The sequence below is a fragment of the Nomascus leucogenys genome, chromosome 10 (assembly GCF_006542625.1).
Source record: "Nomascus leucogenys isolate Asia chromosome 10, Asia_NLE_v1, whole genome shotgun sequence".
In the NCBI taxonomy this organism is placed as follows: domain Eukaryota; kingdom Metazoa; phylum Chordata; class Mammalia; order Primates; family Hylobatidae; genus Nomascus; species Nomascus leucogenys.
This window is the reverse complement of record NC_044390.1, coordinates 37967027-37989218: the sequence shown is the minus strand read 5'-3', so window position 1 is coordinate 37989218 and position 22192 is coordinate 37967027. Positions and strand designations below refer to the sequence as shown.

At 35.9% G+C, this 22192-nt stretch overlaps 1 protein-coding gene across 2 annotated transcripts in view; it reads left to right on the top strand.

Moving 5' to 3' along the window:
- Positions 1–22192, top strand: part of CAND1 (cullin associated and neddylation dissociated 1) — a 45625-nt gene that overhangs the window by 20902 nt on the left and 2531 nt on the right. Inside the window, exons 1-13 of one of the 2 annotated variants that reach the window (XM_030820034.1) lie at positions 1217–1275; positions 2268–2422; positions 4676–4799; positions 7045–7301; positions 7386–7491; positions 8883–9028; positions 12241–12533; positions 14513–14654; positions 15011–16504; positions 17298–17393; positions 19815–19984; positions 20066–20230; positions 21733–21840. In XM_030820034.1, the coding sequence (XP_030675894.1) occupies positions 1232–1275; positions 2268–2422; positions 4676–4799; positions 7045–7301; positions 7386–7491; positions 8883–9028; positions 12241–12533; positions 14513–14654; positions 15011–16504; positions 17298–17393; positions 19815–19984; positions 20066–20230; positions 21733–21840 (3300 nt within the window). In that variant the 5' untranslated portion in view covers positions 1217–1231. Of the gene's footprint in view, positions 1–1216; positions 1276–2267; positions 2423–4675; positions 4800–7044; positions 7302–7385; positions 7492–8882; positions 9029–12240; positions 12534–14512; positions 14655–15010; positions 16505–17297; positions 17394–19814; positions 19985–20065; positions 20231–21732; positions 21841–22192 lie in introns of those variants that run through there. The other variant, XM_030820033.1, reaches the window with a different exon arrangement.

Genomic DNA, 22192 nt, shown 5'->3' with positions numbered 1-22192 from the left:
ACAAAAATTAATGGGACATGTTGGTACACACTTGTAGTCCCAGCTACTTGGGAGGCTGAGGCATGAGAATCACTTGAACCTCGGAGGCTGAGGTTACAGTGAGCCAACATCAGACCACTGCACTCCAGCCTGGCGACAAAGCAAGATTGTGTCTCAAAAAAAAAAAACAAAAAAACTTAATACCTAAAAATCTGACTGTTAATGTTCAGTCTCTTACCCTGTAAATGCTGACATTGCATTTAAAAGTCTTTTTTAATTTGTTTTTAATCATGCCAGAGTAGTGAATGCCTTCTCTATTTCATAGTTACGTGCGTTCCTTAGTTCATCAACCAGATGGTTAAGTTTTTGAAGATAGGGGCCATACTGTCTTTGTTATTCAATAATTTTGAATACAGCGACTTCTTAATATAGGGGTCCTTAAACCCTGGGCTGTGGACCCGTACAGATCCTTGGCCTGTTGGGAACTGGGCTGCACAGCAGGAGGAGAGCAGAGGGCGAGCCAGCATTACTGCCTGAGCTTTGCCTCCTGTCAGATCAGCGGTGGCATTCGATTCTCATAGGAGCACAAACCCTATCGTAAACTGTGAGTGCAAGGGATCTAGGTTGCATGCTCCTTATGAGAATCTAATGCCTGATGATCTGAGGTCGAACAGTTCATTCTGAAACCGCCTCCCCTGCAAATCCGTGGAAAAATTGTCTTCCATGAAATTGGTCCCTGCTGCCAAAATGGTTGGGAACTGCTGTCTTAATGATATTCATGTACCAAACTTACCTAATAAAATCTATGGGAAGAACACAAAGGAAGGACTTTCCTCCATCCTCAAGAAATGGTTCAGTTGGTGGACATAATGCAAACTTGTAACAACATCCATGATAGTAATGAGAAAAGTATATGCAGGGTGCTTTGGGAGCACAGGGTAGTGTAGTATTCACTTGTTTTCATCTTTACAACCAGTTACTTTATGCTTTTAACATTTAGACAAGATTGTAAAAGGCACATTGTTTTATAAATCTCCTCAAGGAGATTCAAGGGCAGTGGAAATTCTTTTGGTTCATGAGGTGGTGTTCGGTAATAGAAAGAAAGGGTCAAAGTTGGCAAAGTGATGCAGGTTTAGTGTCCTTTATCTGAAATGCTTGTGACCAGAGTGTTTCATATTTTGTATTTTTCCAGATTTTGGAATATTTGCATATACAAAATGAGATAACTTGGGGATGGAACCCAAGTCTAAACATGAAATTCATTTATGTTTCATATATATCTCTTATAGCCCCAAGGTAATTTTATATGATATTTTTAGTAATTCTGTACATTGAAGATAGGAAGGGGAAAAAATAATAATTCTCTGCATGAAACAAAGCTTTGACTGACCAGCACATGAGGTCAGGTGTGGAATTTTCCACCATGGCACTCAAAAAGTTTTGAATTTTTAGATGAGGGATGCTAAATCTGTATGTTGGATGGAACTTCCATTGTAGGAAAAACTTCTTGTTAGGAGGAGACTCCTGATTCACCTATTGATTGATTAATTGAGACAGAGTCTCCTTTGGCCCAGGCTACAGTGCAGTGGTACAATCTCGGCTCACTGCAACCTCCGCCTCCTGGGTTTAAGCAATTCTTGTGCCTCAGCTTCCCAAGTAGCTGGGACTACGGGCACATACCAGCACGCCCAGCTAATTTTTTTTGTATTTTTAGTAGGCATGGGGTTTCACCATGTTGGCCAGGCTGGTCTCGAACTCCTGGCCTCAAGTGATCCACCTGCCTTGGTCTCCTGAAGTGCTGGGATTACAGGTGTGAGCCACTGCATCTGGCCTTACCTTATTATTAAAAAGTTTTATGCCAGCCATGGTGTTGTGCCCTTGTAGTCCTAGTTACTCAGGAGGCTAAAGTGGGAGGATTGCTTGAGCCCAGGAGTTCAAGGCTAGTGTGAACAACAGTGAGATCCTGTCTCTCAAAAAAAATAAAAAATAAGTTTTCTGTGTATTTGTCAACTAATTAGCTTTAGGGGTATGACATGGGGTATGATACGTAAAGCAGCTTCAGTTTCATGTTACTAGGATGGAAATCAATGAGAAAAACTTGGAAACCAACTGCAAAAATCTTAACCAATCACAATTTTTTACGTCATTTGTATACTATTTATGATACAGACATGGTATATACTTTATCTTGAAAGTTCTAGGTGGAAAGGTTAACATTTCTACTTATGTATTTTCCTGTTTTTGTGCTTATCTAGCTTTTTTTAAACAATTTCTTCTTTGTATTACAGTCTTGGCCCTTTAGTGAGTAAAGTGAAAGAATACCAAGTAGAGACAATTGTAGATACCCTCTGCACTAACATGCTTTCTGATAAAGAACAACTTCGAGACATTTCAAGTATTGGTCTTAAAACAGTAATTGGAGAACTTCCTCCAGCTTCCAGTGGTAAGCAACAGCACATTTTTCTTCCTATTTCTTTTTATGTGGAGGTATTTCTCCCCACCTTTTTTTCCCCTTCTGGCCAAGGAGGGAGGGAGGTGGCTGTCCTTACAGATCTTCATAGGAATCCCTTTGGACAATTAAGAAAATGAAAGCTTGAAGCCTTATTTTTCTTAGAAATAAATTAAATGTTAAATGAATATTTCGATTGAACTTGTACATAATATGAATTTCAGTGAAGGATTTTTATATGTTGGAGCAAGATTTTATACTGTGTGTACCATGACTGCAGACTAGAGTTATGCCAACCTATGCAGTGAGGGAAGAGATAACCAAAATATTGCGTCCTGATTAGTTCTCTTTCCAGTATTAATTTCACTTTGCATCAGTATTTGCTATGTAAAACTTAACACCATTCAGACATAGCTGTGAAATAGTTCACTTTACTAGTAGCTTTAATTAAAGCTGAGCCTTTTACAGCTACTTGGTAATTAAATTTAAAACTATGATTAATGTATTTGTCAACTAATTAGCTTTTGGCCTTTGATAGAAATGTGTAGGTAATATAAATTTTAGAATTGGTCTTGACTACTAAACTATTGCTAAAATTAGCAGGCTAAAGGTTACTGTCTCATCTGCAAAAGGTGAGATTATCACATATTTCATGGGAGGATTTAGATTGGTAATAATGTAGTCTGGGGGCCGGGCAAGGTGGCTCATGCCTATAATCCCAGCACTTTGGAAGGCCAAGGCAGGCGGATCACCTGAGGTCAGGAGTTCGAGACCAGCCTGACCAACATGGAGAAACCCCGTCTCTACTAAAAATACAAAATTAGCCAGGCGTGGTGGTGCATGCCTGTAATCCCAGCTACTTGGGAGGCTGAGGCAGGAGAATCACTTTAACTCAGGAGGCGGAGGTTGCGGTGAGCCGAGATGGTGCCATTGCACTCCAGCCTGGGGAACAAGAGCGAAACTCCGTCTCAAAAAAAATAAAAAAACAAAAAATTAAATAATGTAGTCTGGGTATGTTATTTTCACTCATGTACTTAAATCATTCACTGTGCTAGTTTTCATGCTAAAGGCTGCGTACGTAAACTAGTCTAAACATCAATCATATGGGAGGTCTTACTATTCCTTTTAGTTTGTGGATGGGAGAACTGAAATTCAGAGAGATTAGATTAATTCACCCAAAGTTGAGTGAGTAATTGGGTAAAGATTCAAATCCATTATCTTTTAATCCAAAAAGGATGCTTTCTTCAATGTATCATACCAGTGTTATTTTACCATTATTAAATAGTTACTTATTTCAATAAAACATTTCACGAACTCAGAAGTATGTTATTTATAATTGTATTAGCTATGTATATATTTTTTAATTTTTTTTCTGTCATTGAAGTGTGTTTGCATTGAGCCAATTTCCGGTTCTTACAAGAATTTTTTTAACCATTTAGATTCTTACTTTCACAGTGACTTGTTCTTTTTCTTCTCTCATCAGTAACAACATGACCTACTGTAAGTAGTAACAATTCTGATTTATGAGTCCTGGAACGAGGTTTCTGCTTTATAATGAAGTTATGGAATCTTTGGGTTGGAAAGGACCTTATTAAAAGTTGTGGCTAATTTTTTTTTTTTTTTAAAGCTGCTAAGCATTGGAGCTCAGAATATATGCTTTTTAATTCACTGAAGTTTAAAAGGCTAGTCTACTAGAAAAGACTCAAATAGAGAAAACTCTCCTTGCTGCTTTTCAATCTAGGTGTGCAAGCACTGCAGCTACTACTGGCTCCATAGCTAGCATTCATACCAATGCATACAGATTATCTAGTAGATAGAATAGTTATCTATCTACTATTACTAGTTATCTATAATATCTACTATTATCCAGTAGAAAGAATCTGCTGACATCTGTATTGTTTTCTGTGTTCTTTACCCCTTCTGAAGTTATCTCTAGTTCTCGTTTATGTCTAATAAGTTATTTTATTGAAAAGCAGCCTGTTTTGAAAGATGTGTTTTTCTCCCACAGATCTCCTGTGTCTCATGATCAAGTGTGGAGTTGTTAAATATTTGGTCTAATTCTTGTTTATTTCTAATAAGTTATTTTATTGAAAAGCAGCCTGTTTTGAAAGATGTGTTTTTCTGCCCTGGATCTCTTGTGTCTCATGATCAAGTGTGGAGTTGTTAAATATTTGGTAACTACCATGAATATAAGAGGGAATTCAGCATGCTTGCCTTGAAATTATTATTGGCTTCTTATTCATGCAGGCTCTGCATTAGCTGCTAATGTATGTAAAAAGATTACTGGACGTCTTACCAGTGCAATAGCAAAACAGGAAGATGTTTCTGTTCAGCTAGAAGCCTTGGATATTATGGCTGATATGTTGAGCAGGTAAGTGTGCCTATTTATTTCCATTACTTGTAATACAGATACTACATTAATTTACTAAAAACCCTTTCTAGTAAATACAATAAAACTTGGTCAAAAATTATTCATATTTAAATGGTGGCTGTTTTATCAATTTGTGTGATTGGCAGTGAGGGGGAAATAAGCTAATTACAGTAATGTATAAGTATATAATATTGTATAGTAAACATTTTATAGTTCTTTAAAGTAATTAATAAAATTTGTGATTTTAAATTTTTTTTAGCACAGTTCATGTTTTGTTTTACTCATAATATTCTTGCATTCAGTGATGTATTTAGATAAGGAGATGTGCTGGTAGTTACGGATTTTCCAGTTAAAAGAATGCTGGTAATCTTCAGTAACCATATTAATAGTGCATATTTTAGAGGAGGGAGGACCTTGCCTTGTATGTATTTGTTGCTTTTTCACTTTCTTTTGGAAGTCAGATGTTAGAACGTAAACAGACCTAAGCAACTCCTAGGAGAAAATACCTTGAAGGACCTGTCAATTTCTGATTCTCATATTCATTATAGGCCACCATTATTTGTGTGTATGTTTTCTGTGGCAAATTCAACTTAAAAACAATCAAGTGCCTTCATGTGGGTGTGTGTGTATAAAGTGAGGAGCTATCATCCTGGCACTGAAAGAGCTTTTACTTTACGATAGGACATAAGAACACAAATGGCTACAGGGCAGAATGGGACTAAAGACTAACTGGGAGCATAGTGTGTTTTCGGTTTTAAAATGAAGGATTCAAGAAAATAGTTTTTATGGAAAGTGGCATTTGAATTGGGTTTTGAAGAATGGGTAGCACTTCAATAGGTATATGTGCCCAGGTGTGGAATACATAAGTAGTACACGAATGGGGAAGCATATTCTAGTTTTCTAGAATATAGAATGAATAGAAAAGCAGTAGGAAATCATTCTGATAGATTGGGGTCATGTTGAAGTGGATGAGGAATTTATGTTTAATTTGATAAACTGAAAATTCAGACTTTTTGTCCTGTGTGTGATTTAATCACGAATGCTAATTGTCCTGGCACAGGTTTGGGTAGTAGTGACTCATTGAACTATACATTTGAGATGATTTGGAAGAGGGGTGTTGGAACAACAGGAACAATGAAACTATATATAGAGGAAAGCCAATAAGGGAGAGGGAGAACTCAAGAGAAGCTCAGTTTTTTAGTGTTGTGAATCCCCCCCCTAAAAAAGCAATACAGAAAGTCAGAATACAGAAAATCATTTAGATTTCTTTTTTTTTTTTTTCTTGAGATGGAGTCTCACTCTGTCACCCAGGCTGGAGTGCAGTTCCGTGATCTCATCTTACTGCAACCTCCGCCTCCTAGGTTCAAGTGATTCTCCTGCCTCAGCTTCCTGAGTAGCTGGGATTACAGGTGCCCACCACCTCGCCTGGCTTAATTTTTGTATTTTTAGTAGAGGCAGGGTTTTACCATGTTGGCCAGGGTGGTCTCGAACATCTAACCTCAAGTTATCCACCCGCCTCAGCCTCTCAAAGTGCTGAGATTATAGGCATGAGCCGCCATGCCTGGCACGGAAAATCATCTAGAGACTTTGGAAGGAGAAAGTGACAAGATTATTGTGTGGTTTTGGTTGTTGTTGTTTTGTGTTTGGTTTTGGTTTTGAGACAGGTTTTGGCCCAGGCTGGAGTGCATTGGCATGATCGTGGCACATTGCAGCCTCAATTTACCAGGCTCAGGTGATCCTCCCACTTCAGCCTCCTGAGCAGCTGGGACTACAGGCATGCACCACCACACACAGCTAATTTTTGTGTTTTTTGTAGAGATGAGGTTTTTGCCATGTTGCCCAGGCTGGTCTTGAACTCCTGGGGTCAAGCAATCTGCCTGCCTCAGCCTCCCAAAGTGCCAGGATTACAGGTGTGAGCCATCACACCCAGGCTTGTGGTTTTTTGTTTTTTTTTTTTTTTAATACTTTCCCAAGCCAATCGATTAGATATCCTATAACTGGGGATTTAGGTCTAGATTCCCAGAGTCAGTTTGGCAATGTAAATTTCAGTGCTGCATTCACTTAGCTCAGGTTTCAGTTGCATTGGTAGATAAAGTGATAATTTAATTTTCCTTTCACTATGAATTAGTCTCAACTAAATTTGTGTTCTGAATATTTGCATTGAGGTCAGAGGCCAGACATTTAGTAGTGGCCAGGCATCTTGAATTCATTTGTTGTTTTCTTTCTTTTTTTATTTTATTTTAAGGCAAGGAGGACTTCTTGTTAATTTCCATCCTTCAATTCTGACCTGTCTACTTCCCCAGTTGACCAGCCCTAGACTTGCAGTGAGGAAAAGAACCATTATCGCTCTTGGCCATCTGGTTATGAGCTGTGGAAATATAGTTTTTGTAGATCTTATTGAACATCTGTTGTCAGAGTTGTCCAAAAATGATTCTATGTCAACAACAAGAACCTACATACAATGTATTGCTGCTATTAGTAGGCAAGCTGGTCATAGAATAGGTAAGAAATCTTTTAAAGTTTTAAAGTTTTCTTTAATTAAAAAAATTAATGCATGTTTTTAAAGAACCATTATGCTTTTCTTAGGTGAATACCTTGAGAAGATAATTCCTTTGGTGGTAAAATTTTGCAATGTAGATGATGATGAATTAAGAGAGTATTGTATTCAAGCCTTTGAATCATTTGTAAGAAGGTAAGTTTTTAAGATCTCTGTTTTTTACAAAAAGTTTTTCCTTAAGAATAGAATCATAAGGTCTACATTAGGTGTGTGAGGAGAAGTGGCCTTTTGGATTTCAGATATCGCAGACAATACAGTATTTGAAACTAGTGTCATCTTGCTGTTATAAAATGTGGTCATCACATTTATTTTGAAAATTTTTCGGCCAGGCGCGGTGGCTCGCGCTTGTAATCCCAGCACTTTGGGAGGCCGAGGCGGGTGGATCACGAGGTCATGAGATCAAGACCACGGTGAAACCCCGTCTCTACTAAAAATACAAAAAATTAGCCGGGCGTGGTGGCGGGCGCCTGTAGTCCCAGCTACTCGGAGAGGCTGAGGCAGGAGAATGGCGTGAACCCGGGAGGCGGAGCTTGCAGTGAGCCGAGATTGCGCCACTGCACTCCAGCCTGGGCGACAGAGCGAGACTCCGTCTCAAAAAAAAAAAAAAAAAAAAAAGAAAATTTTTCTTGTCATTGTTAGGACTTTATTTAAAGAATTTTGGAAAGGTATTTATAATTATTTTGGGTTTACTTTAGAAGGGAAGAAATGCCAGTGTAATAATGTAGTTTGTACTGAAAGCCCAGCAGGATAAATTGTCAGAAATAGTGAATTGTCTTTTCAACAATTTCTTAGGTCACGTCCATTTTGCTAGGCCAGTGTTTCTCAATTTGGAAACTGATTCTAATACATTTTTTAAAAGCTTAGTAAAAGTTGTATATTTGTCTACTAGAAGGCAATACAAGATAAGTAACATTATTTTTGCTCTTGACTAATGCAGTAGCATGGTGTCTTGAGAACTTACTGGTTGTTTTCTGCATTTATCCCTTGACACTCCTGGTTTTGAGAAGTGGCTGTTAATCATACCGTATTCTGAAAATCAGAAATTGTTGGATTCATTTTTGTTCCTTTAGTTGAGAAACACAAAGTATTCTTTTATTTGCTGGCCCTGTGGGCATTTATATGTTCTGTCCTCTCATTACATCACTAGAAGACCAAGCCTAGGTGAATATGCACTGGCATTTCCACAAATAATCCTAGTTACTGAAGAGCACATTCATCTGGGTTTGGTTTGCTAATAACATGTTGATTATATACCGATTTCTGTCTATACTGCCACACATTAATCATAACATAGTTAAAATGGGGATTAGGGGAGTTCATCTTAAAACTGATTAAATAAGTACAATTTGAAAGGTAAACCTTTTAAAATAGTAAGTCCATGGGAGAGAAAGAGCAAGAATCATTGGTGCTAGATAGTCTGGGAACTACTCTCCTATGTTATTGCTGGTAATAAAGCAAAATGTGGCAGGTAATGAATCAAGGAGTAAAATACAGCTCTTCAAGGCAGCTTTTGTTTTTGTCTTTAGATGTCCTAAGGAAGTATATCCTCATGTTTCTACCATTATAAATATTTGTCTTAAATATCTTACCTATGATCCAAATTATAATTATGATGATGAAGATGAAGATGAAAATGCAATGGATGCTGATGGTGGTGATGATGATGATCAAGGTATTTCAAATTAAATAGAATCTTTTAAATTTTTATGAAAGACAGTGTTATAGATGAAGATGATTCTTGGTGCAAATTGTACTGTTTGTTTTATTTAGTTATAATAGTGAAAAGGGAAATGATCTCAATATTTGACAATAGCAAATTAAGTTAGAGGGCATCCATGTATTGAACTGTTATGCAACACATTAAAAAATCATGTCTAAAAATCATTAATGCTGTTAATAAGGTGAAAAAGTATGTAGCAAAAATTGCTCACCATGTCCCAATTCTGTTTCTTTAAGTATACAGAAAAAAATCTGTATATTTACAACTAGTACCATTACCACTTGTTTTCTCTTGGCTAGCAACTATGTATGATTTTTGGTTTTAAGTACTATTCAGATTTTCTACAAAGCATTTTTGTAAGATAAACCAAGGTTTTAGAAAGAATTGAATCTGTAGATACACATATTTAGGGCAGCTTGGTTTGAAAGAATATTAGTTTGTTTATTCATAGTTCATGAAAAATTCTAAATACTGTTTGAGGCCCCATTTAATGTTCATTAATAGCTTACAACATTTCTGAGGCTCCTAAGATTGATGCCATCACACGATGATTTATGATATTTACTCTAGAAAGTAGTAGAGCACTTCAAGGACATAGGGGTTGCTCATGTCATTTGTTTCTTGTTTGTATTGGAAGAATCATAATAACAAATATTTAAGTTGGTAAATTACTAGGTAAACAGGTTGATGGATTTTTTGTTATTTTTGAGAATACTTTTTAGTTTGATTCTTTGAATGAATTTATATAACAGCTTTCCTATCAAGTCAGTAATTTCACCCATCTTTAAAAAACAACTACCAAAAGAGTTTCTTAACACCATATACTGTTCTAGCAGCTGCTGCCTAGTTTCTCTCCTCCACAACAGAACTCCTTAAAAGAATGCAGTTCAGTTTTCTTGTTTCCATTCTCTCTTGAATCCACTCCTCCAGTGATGGACGAGATTGCAAATGTTTGACTCTGCCTATTGTATTACTCAGTCTCAGCAACAATTCTTTATTTAGCTTCCGGGATACCATTCTAGCCTGGATGTAGTCCTATCATTGTGATTACTCCAGTCTTCCATGCTGTTTCTTCTTCTTTACCCTCACCACTGTGCTTAGAGTATCCCAAGGCTCAGTCCTTGAACTTACCTGTTATACTCTTGATTTTTTTGTTGATCTCATCTAGTCTCCTGGCTTTAATATCAATATGCTGGCAACCCAGATCCTATCTTTAATCCACATCTCGCTTGTGAATCCAGATTCCCATGCAACTGCTTAATTAATATTGCTGCTCGGATATCTAAAATATCTTTTCCCTACCCCTTCCCCATCTCCCACCTAACCTGTTCTTCTTTAGCCTTTTCCATCTCAGAATGGTACCTCCATTCTTCTTAGCTGATCAGGCCAAAAACCTTGCAGTCATACCTGATTCCTTTTTCCACACATCCCTCAGCTAGTCTTCCACCTCAGAACTATCTTTCATTTTATTGTTTTTATTTTGTTTATCACACTTAGTAACTTTCTGACATACTGTAATTGATGGTCTCCTACCTATTAGAATATAAGTTTCGTGAAGGCTAGACGTCTTAATCTCTTGATTGACTGCTTTATTCCAGTGCCTAGGACAGTGCTTGACACACAGGCAGTCAATAAATGGGTTGTATTAATGAAGGGAAACCTTAGCTTGTATTTTAATATGAATATCTTTTAAAGAAAGCAGTAGCAATGTATATTCCAGGTTTTGAATTTTGTTTTTTTGTGTGCTATATAACAAACCAGGTACTTCACCTGCTTTATCACTTACTATGAATTATACCCATTAAATGACTTTCTACCATGGTGTTTTTGTGATTTATAAAATCAACATAATTTTAGTGAATAAGGACATTTGTTAATTTCTTATAATCTTGTTTTGAATAAAGCTTATATTTCGGGGATGCAATTACCATAGTGTATTGACATGGAAAAAATTTTATGTGCTCTTGATAGTATATTTTGGCAGTATCTTTTAACTTTATTTAAATAGATATGGGTAAATAAGCAAATGTCTTGCACTTAGCAGTATTTGGTTGTATTTTCCTATAATATGCTAAGGTGAATTTTAAGCTTTTGAGTTGGAAAATTTTATTATTTTATTATATATTGTAGAATCTTCTAAGGCCTAGCTGGCTACATTTGACTGTAAAACTAAGCTAATTGGAATAAAAGCCAGTAAAAAGATATTACTCCACTCAATTATTTCAAGGCTATGTATAGTCTTATCTAAGAATAAAGAAATTATTGTGAGATAATTTTAGACTATCATGATAACTGCTAATATTTCTGCCACCTTTCTGACTTCATATTACCCAACTAATTAAACCTGATGGTGTTAGAAAGAAAGGCTTTCTGGAGATTTCACACACATGTTATCTATCAAGTATAGATAAGTGAGATACAATTCTTAGTGCTTCTGCTTTGAATGTTTAAGGTTTAGCATTAGGGGAAAAAAATGGTCCTCTGTTAAGTGTGCAGCATTTTCTTGGTATAATTAAGCAAAAATGGTTTTGTTAAAGTACATTAAGACAAAATTGTGAAAGATTTAGAATATACATGTTTGTTCCTCACAGCTTATCAACAAGTTGAGTGAAAAGCCTTGTAGTCATAAAGCTGATGTCAACTTTTTTATTCCCAGAAAATTAGTTCTACAGTGTTTTGGGATTGGTAACCATTCTTTTTATCACCTACTCTATTACCACAAATCCATTTCATGGTTTGTCTTATAAAGCCCCTGATTGTTTGCTTGATTTTTCCTATGCTGTTGAGTAAGTTCTTTGAATTTTGTTTCAAAGGCTAGGAAATTTATGACTATAAGTATTTATATTCTAAAGAAGTTGAATGTGTTAATTGATGATTTTAAAGGGTTACAAATAAGCAGCAGTTCATTACAAAATAAATGAGAAAATGTTAAACTAATTAAAAATACAATTATGTTTGTTTTTTAAGTTTAATTTATGTGCAGATTTATAGAAGTAACAAGCTCTTTGTTCAATTTCTACTTCTGTTGAAACCTGCCTGTTGCTGTATATGTTACTGGAAAGTTAGATTAACTGATTTGGTTAAGAATATCAATTCATTTTCTTTTTTAAATGATATACTTCTCTTGTCATTAATAGCCTGTTTACATTAAAACTTACTCTTAGGGAGTGATGATGAATACAGTGATGATGATGACATGAGTTGGAAAGTGAGACGTGCAGCTGCGAAGTGCTTGGATGCTGTAGTTAGCACAAGGCATGAAATGCTTCCAGAATTCTACAAGACCGTCTCTCCTGCACTAATATCCAGATTTAAAGAGCGTGAAGAGAATGTAAAGGCAGATGTTTTTCACGCATACCTTTCTCTTTTGAAGCAAACTCGTCCTGTGCAAAGTTGGCTATGTGACCCCGATGCAATGGAACAGGGAGAAACACCTTTAACAATGCTTCAGAGTCAGGTGGGTTTTAAAGTAAAGTTTAGAAAATTATGATAATAAATGCAATGCTTTTAAAATTGTCTTTATATGGAAATGTGAGTTCCAAAATATATAGAGAGAAGCAGAAAGTTCTAGGATATGTTTATATAGGTAATGCATGTTCATATTATGTTACTTGTAAACTATTCTAATTGAAGTATTCTTGGTTTTACATGATAAACAATATTTAAATAATTTTAAGATTCAGTAATCTTTATCTTTGGTGTTAATAGAGAAGTCTTAGAGCTGTGGAGTCATACTACTTGTGATCACATAACTGACTTCACTTCTAATTTAGGTGTGTGATCTTGGGCAAGTTATTTAGTCATTTTATTAAACTTCTCTTATTTGTAAAAAGAATGTACTTAGAAATATCTACCTGTGGTTGTGAAAGCTGGATGATCTGTGTAGAGCATTCAGTGTAGTGCCTACTACATATATGCTTGATATACGCCAGTACTTACTAATAAAATACACACTTTTTCACTCGAGGGCATTTTTTTTCTAAGATCCTAAACATTAGAGCTATTATATTGCTCCCAGTTATTGAATATTTATTACATACCAGGCATTCTCCTACCTTACATGTAATCTCTACAGTAGCCCTATGGGATGCACAAATAGTAGATCAATTTTTATAGATTACAAAACAGATATTGCCAGGGATTAAACCAATGGAGAGGACGGGACACACATACTGTATCTATCTTGTTTTTAAGTAGAAATAAATACATTTTTGTGGTGAACTTACTCATAAAGGTGAATGTTGAAGATTAATTGTAGAAGGAAATGAGATAAAGTGTATGGAGGATATATGCAAGTGAGTGAGTATATAGAAGTCAGGTATTGCTCAGTAGAGTTGCCAGGAATTCTGACAATGCTAAGGAAAGTTAGACAATTTTTTTGTTTTGTCTAGTTCTTAGATCATTGTGTAATTATGGTGTGTGTCCATGTAGTTTGGTTGTTGGGATTTTTCTTGGCTTTGTTTTTGTTTTTAATCTCTACTTGCTTTGCTGTTGAGGTATTCTAGAAGCTCCGTTTATAGCTTTGCATCCATAAGATTTGTTAGTAGAGACCTGATTTGTTTTACTCACTAGCAAAACATTAGAAAGTTTAGAGCAGATGTCTTTTAATCATACCCCTGCTGCTTGTAGCTACATTTGAAGTGAGGTTGATTCCTTGTAACAGCAAATGGAAAGTAAGAAAAGGACCTGTTCGATGGTTGCTTTTCCATAATTTGTCTTGTTTTCTTTGATTTTTATCTGTGCTGTTGTCATTCAAAATACCATTTATAAATTAACCTCCTGAATTTTTGATTGAAAATATGATTTGATTAATTTATTTATTCCTTTTTTTTTTTTTTTTTGAGATGGAGTCTCGCTCTGTTGCCAGGCTGGAGTGCAGTGGTGCTATCTCGGCTCACTGCAACCTCCACCTCCTGGGTTCAAGCAATTCTCCTGCCTCAGCCTCCTGAGTAGCTGGGAGTACAGGCGTGCACCACCACGCCCAGCTAATTTTTGTATTTTTAATAGAGACGGGGTTTCACCATGTTGGCCACAATGGTCTCGATCTCTTGACCTCGTGATCTGTCTGCCTCAGCCTACAAAGTGCTGGGATTACAGGCGTGAGCCACTGCGCCCAGCCTATTAATTTCTTTTTAGTCATGTATGTTTCACAATTAAAACTTAAGTAGGGAAGACTGTTTTGTTGCTCTCTGGAAAGCTAAATGATAGCTTTTCTGTAATTTCTTATCAGTATCAAGCAAATATAGTTACAAGAGAACATATATAATACATGCAACAAACTTGATCTTGTGTTAGCAACAGCAGTAGATAGCTGAATTAGGAATTTAACAAAAAAAGATAAACTCTTCCCTTTATCCTCATTCTCCGTAATTCATGTTAAGTGTACTGAGCAAATACCAACAGCTGAACCAGCTAATGAGTATATGATAATTGCAGGTTCCCAACATTGTTAAAGCTCTTCACAAACAGATGAAAGAAAAAAGTGTGAAGACCCGACAGTGTTGTTTTAACATGTTAACTGAGCTGGTAAATGTATTACCTGGGGCCCTAACGCAACACATTCCTGTACTTGTACCAGGTATGAAAGAAACATAAATCTCTTTTGGGACTTATCGTAGCCTTTTTGTTAGGACTTAGATAAGCTTAAATAATTGTTTCCTTTTAAAAGAGTATTTGTGACAACTTAATATGCACATAGAGCTAACTTTTTAATCTAACAGTCTTGAATACCTGAAGTTAGAAGTTTGTGAGTAAAAGGTTAAAAGTCTTACCCTAAAATATTTGGCTGTAATATTTATTGTAGACGGTGAAAGTTTCTACTTATAGAAATAATATAATGAAGTGGGAACATTAGCAGTACTATAGGGGTTGATTTTTAATTTTTCTCTCTTAAAAGTCTGCACAGCAATGATTGGATTTTTTGTTGGCTTTTAGGAATCATTTTCTCACTGAATGATAAATCAAGCTCATCGAATTTGAAGATTGATGCTTTGTCATGTCTATACGTAATCCTCTGTAACCATTCTCCTCAAGTCTTCCATCCTCACGTTCAGGCTTTGGTTCCTCCAGTGGTGGCTTGTGTTGGAGACCCATTTTACAAAATTACATCTGAAGCACTTCTTGTTACTCAACAGCTTGTCAAAGTAATTCGTCCTTTAGATCAGCCTTCCTCGTTTGATGCAACTCCTTATATCAAAGATCTATTTACCTGTACCATTAAGAGATTAAAAGCAGCTGACATTGATCAGGAAGTCAAGGAAAGGGCTATTTCCTGTATGGGACAAATTATTTGCAACCTTGGAGACAATTTGGGTTCTGACTTGCCTAATACACTTCAGATTTTCTTGGAGAGACTAAAGAATGAAATTACCAGGTTAACTACAGTAAAGGCATTGACACTGATTGCTGGGTCACCTTTGAAGATAGATTTGAGGCCTGTTCTGGGAGAAGGGGTTCCTATCCTTGCTTCATTTCTTAGAAAAAACCAGAGAGCTTTGAAACTGGGTACTCTTTCTGCCCTTGATATTCTAATAAAAAACTATAGTGACAGCTTGACAGCTGCCATGATTGATGCAGTTCTAGATGAGCTCCCACCTCTTATCAGCGAAAGTGATATGCATGTTTCACAAATGGCCATCAGTTTTCTTACCACTTTGGCAAAAGTGTATCCCTCCTCCCTTTCAAAGATAAGTGGATCCATTCTCAATGAACTTATTGGACTTGTGAGATCACCCTTATTGCAGGGGGGCGCTCTTAGTGCCATGCTAGACTTTTTCCAAGCACTGGTTGTCACTGGAACAAATAATTTAGGATACATGGATTTGTTGCGCATGCTGACTGGTCCAGTTTACTCTCAGAGCACGGCTCTTACTCATAAGCAGTCTTATTATTCCATTGCCAAATGTGTAGCTGCCCTTACTCGAGCATGCCCTAAAGAGGGACCAGCTGTAGTAGGTCAGTTTATTCAAGATGTCAAGAACTCAAGGTCTACAGATTCCATTCGTCTCTTAGCTCTACTTTCTCTTGGAGAAGTTGGGCATCATATTGACTTAAGTGGACAGTTGGAACTAAAATCTGTAATACTAGAAGCTTTTTCATCTCCTAGTGAAGAAGTCAAATCAGCTGCATCCTATGCATTAGGCAGCATTAGTGTGGGCAACCTTCCTGAATATCTGCCATTTGTCCTGCAAGAAATAACCAGTCAACCCAAAAGGCAGTATCTTTTACTTCATTCCTTGAAGGAAATTATTAGCTCTGCATCAGTGGTGGGCCTTAAACCATATGTTGAAAACATCTGGGCCTTATTACTAAAGCACTGTGAGTGTGCAGAGGAAGGAACCAGAAATGTTGTTGCTGAATGTCTAGGAAAACTCACTCTAATTGATCCAGAAACTCTCCTTCCACGGCTTAAGGGGTACTTGATATCAGGTAGGTATCTAGATTTTCTTACTTAAAAATTTTTTTTATTGGTGGTTGGTTGCCTTAAAAGATGCCTAATAAAGAAGTTAAGCCATGTCTGTATTTTCTTAAACCTAAAAGCTAAGTATGTGATAAAACTGTCTTTTGTAGTATGGAATGATATTCAAATGACATTTTGTTGTTTTAAAGGATAGAGTGGTAATTAGATAATGGTTAAATCTGTTCTAAGTCCTCATGATAACTACATTTTAATGTTACTATGTTGTGTTAAAATGCGGAAAAGACGTATCTAATGAATTAACATAATCTGAAGAGCTTATTGATACTAATTACAATAAGTATAATTGGTGAAAGCACTTTTTTCAAATGAAAGATTCTGGAAGAGTTTTCAGATTTACCAGTGTCATCCCCATTAGAACAAGTAAAAGGTAGTAATATTAATAGCAGTAATAGCCATTCATTCTTAGACACTGCTTTCTTTTTTAGTAAAAAATTTGAAGATTTTTAAGCAGTTTTGGATTTAGCTAGTTCTATTTTGTGAGGGCGAGATCCTCCACTGCTGCTTCAAGTCCCTCCCCAGAAGGAATTGTTTCTTTTGAAATCTAATGGGATTATATTTTATGCTCATAAGTGAGTTAACTTTGCTCCTTTGGATTCATGCATGCAATAAGAAATACCCTTCTTGGCCTAGGAGAATTCTAAGGAATTGAAGACACTGGTGTTATTTGAAGTGGTTTAAAAATGATGTCCCTGAGTTTTAGTGGACTACATACCAATAGACTTGCAATTTATTTTTAACTAGGCTCATCATATGCCCGAAGCTCAGTGGTTACGGCTGTGAAATTTACAATTTCTGACCATCCACAACCTATTGATCCACTGTTAAAGAACTGCATAGGTAAGTGGAAACAAAGATAAACATACTGATTTTTGGACTTTAGAATTCTTAAGAAACTCCTGAACTTAGTAACTAGAAATATTGAGGAATTAAAATGCTTATAAAATAATTGTTTAAAAGAAAATTGAAAAGATCTTACAACTTTTAACAAATTGCATTTGCCTATATTGTTTGTAATTATTCCTAGATGATTTTGCACATAAATGAAGTTATAATATACCAGCATGTCTTTAGAGTCAACTACATATTTGATAGCCATATTTTTGGGTTGACCTAAGATAGCTTTAGTGGATAAAGCAAAAAGATACTAGATTTATGTGGCCAGTCTGAAGTTTCTCCCTAGATTTAAATGAATCTTGCTTGAGCTATTAAGGCCTCAAATTTCAATTATTACTTCTAATACCCAAGGAGATCTATGGAGATTTCCATATTTAAGGTCAAAATGACCTAAGAATAAAAAATAAAGCGGGGGAGAGCTAATTTCCAGAAGAACTAAGAGGAGATAACCCAAGAAAAACTAAGGCTTCTCTATTTCTGTGAAGACAAGAATTAGCTTTTGGGATTATTTCTGATTTTATAACCTCCTTGTATTTTGTTTTTATCATTGGTTTTCCTAGAGTTTGATAGTAGCCAAAAACACCTCAGAATTTAGTTTGTTGCTTTCTTGAGGACAGGATAATAGAGATAACCATCAGGGAGGATTGAGGGATTTGGCAAAGAAGCTTTGTAGCTTTGTGCCATTCTGCAGCGTGCCAGAAAGAAAAAAATACAATATAAAATTTGAACTGCATGGAAAGGGATTGCCAATTCAGAATAAGGAAGGCACAGGCACAAATGGGTTCTATTGCTAGGGCCTAGAAATTATTTAAAGTCTATGTGATAAACTTCTTATTGGCATTTCCCCCACCCATTTTCTGCTTTGATGTATTTATTGAGGACATTAGTATTATGCAAAATAGGACAGAGGAAGAGGCGCCTGCCATATCTCTAGAAATACCTTTCCATGTTGACAGCAGTCAACCAGTACGCATTGTTGATACAGTTACTCAGCCAGGTAGTTAGCATTCTAATTGAATTATGATCTAGTTAAGTATTCATGACTATTTGAACATCAGAACCACCTAGGAAACTTTTTAAAAATTGAAATTGCTAGTTCATGACACCATTTTGTCCATAATAGCAATATTTTAGATGCTTTACTGAAAGCAGATATATACTCTATTGTAATTACTCTTCTAATCTACCAGTTTAGCATGCAAATAAAGGGGAGGGGAGATTAGTTTGGTACATTTATATTGCTTTTGAAACGACTCTTGTCTCTCAAACTTTTTTTTTTTTTTAAATCAGTGCTGGAACTTTCTTGGATATCAACATTGGGTTTGCCAATCTACAGTATCTGAAGTCTCTTTCCTCCCATATTTTCAAATTGCTGGTTTTTCAAGTTGGCATTCAAGTCTTTTGTTATCTCTCCTACATTTCTCTGTGTATTCTAAAAGATTGCTGATGATAGAGTTGAGATCATATAATGATGAATAATAGCTACATGTGAATACTTAGTGTGTACTAGACATTGTCTTCAACAATATTTGCACCGTTTATTCTGCTCAGTATAGCTCTAAAAGGTTTATAATGCTCATTTTATTGACTGAGAAACTGTGGTGAGAAACTGAGGTTCTCGCCTAAAGTAACTTGCACAAAATCATACATTTAACAAGTAAAATGATTTGAACCACCATCCATGTGACTCCAAAGGTCTTTGCATTATACTTTCTTGCCCACATTTGCAAGAGTAAGCAGACTTTTAAAATACCTAGATGGCTTCTCTGGCTTTTGTCCTATGTTAGCTTTCAATTTTCTCCTTTTATATTATTTTCCTGTGAATTCATGTATTTCTTACTGAAGACAGAAATAAAGTAGGGCTTTTGGAGGCACGTTTCTCTTTCATTTGATTAATTGTATATCTGCTAATAGTACTCCATCTTTATTAAGCAATGGGTCTGTCTTCACCTCATTTTTTTATTCTTATTTTGAACTTGGTTTAAAAATATTTTTGTTGCTGCTTTTAGTGAACTACAAGGAGAATCTTGCATGTTATTAGTCTTTTTAGCTGCTGTCTCTGTCATATCTTACATCTATAGAAGTGATATTGAGGAACTTTATGGACTCTTCTTCCATACCCTCTGCATTATAAGTGCTGAGAGTGGATTATCAGTTGAAAATATATTCACCTTCAGAAATGATAGTTGCCTTGCTGCTGAAAGAAACTTTATGGTTCACTTAGTATTTCATCAGGTTCTTCCCTGACCGTCACTGAAGAAATAACAATGACACCAGCAAAAATAAATTATATCAACTTAGAGAAAATACAATGTATATTATATTTTATCATGTCTGTCTGTTGCTTTTCTTGTAATATTTCAGGTGATTTCCTAAAAACTTTGGAAGACCCAGATTTGAATGTGAGAAGAGTAGCCTTGGTCACATTTAATTCAGCAGCACATAACAAGCCATCATTAATAAGGGATCTATTGGATACTGTTCTTCCACATCTTTACAATGAAACAAAAGTTAGAAAGGAGCTTATAAGAGAGGTAAGTTAGATCACACTGTTTATCTGAGCTTGTCTTTGACTTAAGTATTGTATATCCACACATTCTTTTTTGCTTTAACAGGTAGAAATGGGTCCATTTAAACATACAGTTGATGATGGTCTGGATATTAGAAAGGCAGCTTTTGAGTGTATGTACACACTTCTAGACAGTTGTCTTGATAGACTTGATATCTTTGAATTTCTAAATCATGTTGAAGATGGTTTGAAGGACCATTATGATATTAAGGTAAGATGTTTGTGCCTATTTATACAATGTTTTAGAAGAAGACTTTGCTAGAGCAACTTTCACCCTTGTAATTTACTCGTGTCTGAGAAAAATCAGGTTGTCTGTCAAGATTTTGATGGGCATATTGTAAACTATAAAGTGCAAAAGTAATAGGCAGTGTAACACCAGTTGACATGTGAGAAAGATCCAGAGCCCTTTTTATTGGAGGAGGAAGTGGCAGTGGATGCAAAATGCTGTGTGCCCACTTGCTTAGTGAATAGTCCCTAGATCCTTTCCCTCAAAAAAGTCCCAACAGATTTTGCTGTTTAAAGTATAAATCTGTAACTTTTTGGCCTGTCTTAACATTGGACCATAGTTGCTACCCATGGAGGGTTTTCTTAGCATTGTCTTGATTAATTCTTCTGAGCTACCATTGGGGCTAGTCTGAATTGTAACTATATTATTTACCTGAATGAGGAATTTTTGTTTTTCAGTATAATATACTGTGTTTAATATCAAGAATTTTGTTAGAGGACATGGAACTTTTCAGATACACAAAACAATCTGTAGAAGCAACTTGAGAGAAATCATACTGCGTCTTATGTTTGGATAATTAATTTTGCATATAAGTGTTCCTTGTTTTCCTGTGTGTTCATCTCCATTTAAAATGTGAACAGTAAAAGGGTGATTTGAAAAATAAAAATTACATGCATTGTGTCTTTTTCATCCACTCTTCCATTTAGGGCTTTTGGCCAAGCAGGGCAAAAGTGGTAACTCAGCAGTAATTCAGCCATACTACCTGAACTCCTACTCTTAGGTTTCCATGTGTGGTAGTGACCTGAGCCTCTCAAAGTTCAATGAAGAGAGCCTCCCTACCAAGAAGTAAAAGGACGTGCTGGTTTAATTCTATGAGTTTATAGTCCAAGAGAAAAAGGTTTATGGGTTATCAGGTTTTACATGGATTAATCTGAATAACTGGTCAACTCTGTTATGATAGTGGAAACTTATTACGAAATTGTGTTCCAGTTCAGTAATTTTCTAGTTCTATGATTCTCAATTCTGGTGCACATGAGCTTTAAAAAATAAAAATAAAAAAATAATGTGTGGCAATATTCTGACAGGTTCAGTAAAACTCTGGGGATGGGGCTTGAAGAATGGGTATGTTTCTAAAGCTCTCTGGATGACTCTAATGTGCAATCAAGATTGAAAACCACTTTTCTAATTCTTGTATCTGTTTGAGACAGATTTGTCTCAAACCTTACCTGAGTTAAGTGCTAAAGAGACCTCACCTATAATATGCTGCTCAATAGACCTCACCTAAAATACAATCTGGTGAGGTCTCTTTAGCACTTAACTCAGATAAAGTTTGAGACAAATCTATCTGATTCTGATTGGCAGATTACATTAAAAGGAAGCTTTACTTTGCATGCTAGTTATTTCCTTTAAAGGATTTGTCAGAACTTAGAATTTTGTTTTTAGAAAATGATGTCAAATCTAAATTCTGTCTTTTTTATTCATAATAGATGCTGACATTTTTAATGTTGGTGAGACTGTCTACCCTTTGTCCAAGTGCAGTACTGCAGAGGTTGGACCGACTTGTTGAGCCATTACGTGCAACATGTACAACTAAGGTAAGAAATGATAAGTATCAACCTAGGTCAGACTTGGTGTATTGGGGATTCCTAGCCAATTCTTTTCTTTAGCTTTCCAAATATAACTATTCCAGTGCTCTGTGTAGCAGTTGGTTTAAAAAGTTAACCTATCAAATACTGATGTTTTATAAAACTTAGCACTGTTAACGGCTATTCTTAAAAGTTTTTGTTTATTGCTATATCAATATGTTAACATTTTGAAGTACTGATACATATTTGAAGTACTGATATGGGATAAAATGTGATCAGGCCACAAAAGAGGAAGTTTTTAATTCTGGTTGGAAGGGGAGTCAGAAGGTTTCATATTAGGGTGACAACATTTGCAATGAAC